Source organism: Oryx dammah, unplaced genomic scaffold (assembly GCF_014754425.2).
Source record: "Oryx dammah isolate SB20612 unplaced genomic scaffold, SCBI_Odam_1.1 HiC_scaffold_5, whole genome shotgun sequence".
Lineage (NCBI taxonomy): Eukaryota > Metazoa > Chordata > Mammalia > Artiodactyla > Bovidae > Oryx > Oryx dammah.
Genome location: NW_024070189.1, coordinates 100,414,443 through 100,417,163, shown reverse-complemented (window position 1 = coordinate 100,417,163; position 2,721 = coordinate 100,414,443). Strand labels below are relative to the sequence as shown.

Sequence of the window (2,721 nt, the reverse complement as noted above, 5' to 3'; positions counted from 1 at the left end):
TCATGTCCGACTCTTTGTGACCCCATGAATCACAGCACGCCAGGCCTCCCTGTCCATCACCAACTCCCAGAGTTCACTCAGACTCACGTCCATCGAGTCCGTGATGCCATCCAGCCATCTCATCCTCGGTCGTCTCTTTCTCCTCCTGCCCCCAATCCCTCCCAGGATCAGAGTCTTTTCCAATGAGTCAAGTCTTCGCATGAGGTGGCCAAAGTACTGGAGTTTCAGCTTTAGCATCATTCCTTCCAAAGAAATCCCAGGGCTGATCTCCTTCAGAATGGACTGGTTGGATCTCCTTGCAGTCCAAGGGACTCTCAAGAGTCTTCTCCACAGTTCAAAAACTTCAGTTCTTCAGTGCTCAGGCTTCTTCACAGTCCAACTCTCACATCCATACATGACCACTGGAAAAACCATAGCCTTGACTAAACGGACCTTAGTCAGCAAAGTAATGTCTCTGCTTTTGAATATGTTATCTAGGTTGGTCATAACTTTTCTTCCAAGGAGTAAGATGACTCAATTCTGATGGCATTTATGACTATCTTTAGGTTATTTTATTTATTCTTATCTTTGAGGATGGGGGAATAAAATCTTCTCCTTGCTGTCTATTCAAGAAGAACCACATATGTCAGGGTCCTCACTCATTCTTCTGGTGGCCCCCATCTGCCTATAGAAAGATAAGATATTCTTAGGCATAGATAATGGGATGAAGTTCCTCTCACTGGAAATAATTTAAAGATTATGATGATAGAACTTATGGAAGAGAGGGAAATATCAGAGAAAAACAAACAGAATGCATGAAACTGCATTGGAGTATAGATACTCTACAAACCTGAATCATTGCAAGAGTTCTATGGAGACAAACATTATTAAGCCCAAACCTTCTGTCACACTTCCATACCACGTAACTAGCCATCAGGAAGTTAAAGGACAGAAAGTTCTGCGGAAGCTTCTCTGTATGGCGTTCTTCAGCTCTTTATTCCTGAGGCTGAATATGATGGGGCTAAGAAAGGGGGTGAAGACTGTGTAGGTGGTGGCCATGAGCGTGTTACTGTCCATAGAATGGGGGCCCTTGGGCTTGAGGTAGATGATGGAGGCAAAACCGTAGTGCACGACTACTATGGTGAGGTGGGAGACACAGGTGGAGAAGGTCTTGTGCCGGCCCTCAGTGGAGGGGATCCTCAGGATGGCAGCCACGATGAAGACATAGGAGAGGAAGATGAGGAATAAGCAGCCCATCAGGGCCGTGACACAAAGCAGAATCACAGCCATGGAGACAGTGGCTGTCTCCTTCCCACAGGCCAACTTCAAGAGGGAAAACACGTGGCAGAGAAAATGGTGAATCACATTAGACCCACAGAAGGTGAGGTGAAAAATGATCAATGTTAACATCATCCCCATGACTGAGCCACCAGCCCAGCAACAGGACACAAGACGGGCACAGTCACGGGTGCTCATGAGCACGTTGTAGCGCAGGGGGTGGCAGATGGCCACGTAGCGGTCGTAGCCCATGATCATGAGCAGGAAGGAGTGGGTGAAGCCAAACGTGAAGGAGAAGAACATCTGGCTGGCACAGGCCACAAAGGTGATGGAGCGGTGGGTGGAGAGCATGTCCACCAACATTCGAGGGGTGACCGCAACAGTGAACAGGATCTCGGAGATGGAGAGGGCGCAGAGGAAGAGGTACATGGGGGTGTGGAGGCTGTGCTCCCTCCAGATGGTGCCCATGATGAGCAAGTTGCCCAGGAGCGTGAACAGGTACATCAGCAGGTACAGTAGGAAGAAGGTGGGCAGGAGCTGCTGAGGGAAGTGGGAGAAGCCGATGAGGATGAATTCAGACACTGTGCTGTAGTTCTGAGTAGACGAGGATGCTGCATCTGGGGAGACCAGAAGCAAGATGAAGGCCCAGTGGTTACAATAGAGGCTCTTCCATAGATTAATGGCTTATTGAAGAGCTCTATACTATATAACTTCCTGAGCTTCCCTGGTGGCTCAGATGGTAAAGAATCTAACTGCAATGTGGAAGACTCAGTTTCCATCCTTGGTTGGGGAGATCCCTTGTAGAAGGGAATGGCAATCCACTCCAGTATTCTTGAATGCAGAATTCCATGGACAGGGGAGCCTGGCAGGCTACAGTCCATGGGGTCACAAAAGGTCGAACAGGACTGAGCCACTAACACCTTCACTTCATATTATATAACTGTTTTTTAAACTTGTCTGGGTCTCATCTTCATCAGTAAGATGGAGTAAATCATAGTAATTCCTGCCATTCATCTTTGTAATAATGATAAAGCAAGACACAGATAAAGCAGACACACACAATCAAGGTCGTATTCTCTTCAATATTGTGCCTATTCTAGAACACATATATTTGGATATTGAGGTTCTAAATTTTTTTTGAGAGTCTTTGTCCTTTATTGAGTAGCCCTTTTATATTTATTTTAATTCTGTTTGACTGGTACTTACTTCAGCATCTTATTTTGAATGATGTATTACGTTCCTAAAGAAGCATAAGCAAAGGTTTGAAAATAAAGGAATAGGCTGCAACCAAAGAAAGATCCCACATGGCAGAACTAAGACCTGGTGCAGTCAATAAATACTTTTAAAAAGAAAATAAAATGATGGACAAACGTATCCCAGCCAAATAAGCACCAAAGGAAAGCTGAAGCAGTAATCCTGGAAGCAGAAAAAATGAGAATTTAAGGAAAGACTGATTATAACATC

The 2,721-nt window shown here is 45.5% G+C and overlaps 1 protein-coding gene across 1 annotated transcript; it reads right to left on the bottom strand.

The window, feature by feature from the left end:
- Nucleotides 1–912: 912 nt before the first annotated feature.
- Nucleotides 913–1,851, bottom strand: LOC120864177 (olfactory receptor 10H4-like). Its single transcript, XM_040241030.1, has one exon. The coding sequence runs from the start codon at nucleotides 1,759–1,761 to the stop codon at nucleotides 913–915; it is 849 nt and encodes a 282-aa protein (XP_040096964.1). The 5' UTR covers nucleotides 1,762–1,851.
- Between the last annotated feature and the right edge of the window lie 870 nt (nucleotides 1,852–2,721).

What these genes read in the sequence shown, in the direction of transcription:
- LOC120864177 (XM_040241030.1), bottom strand. Translation starts at nt 1,761, where the DNA reads ATGTACCTGTTCACGCTCCTGGGCAACTTGCTCATCATGGGCACCATC.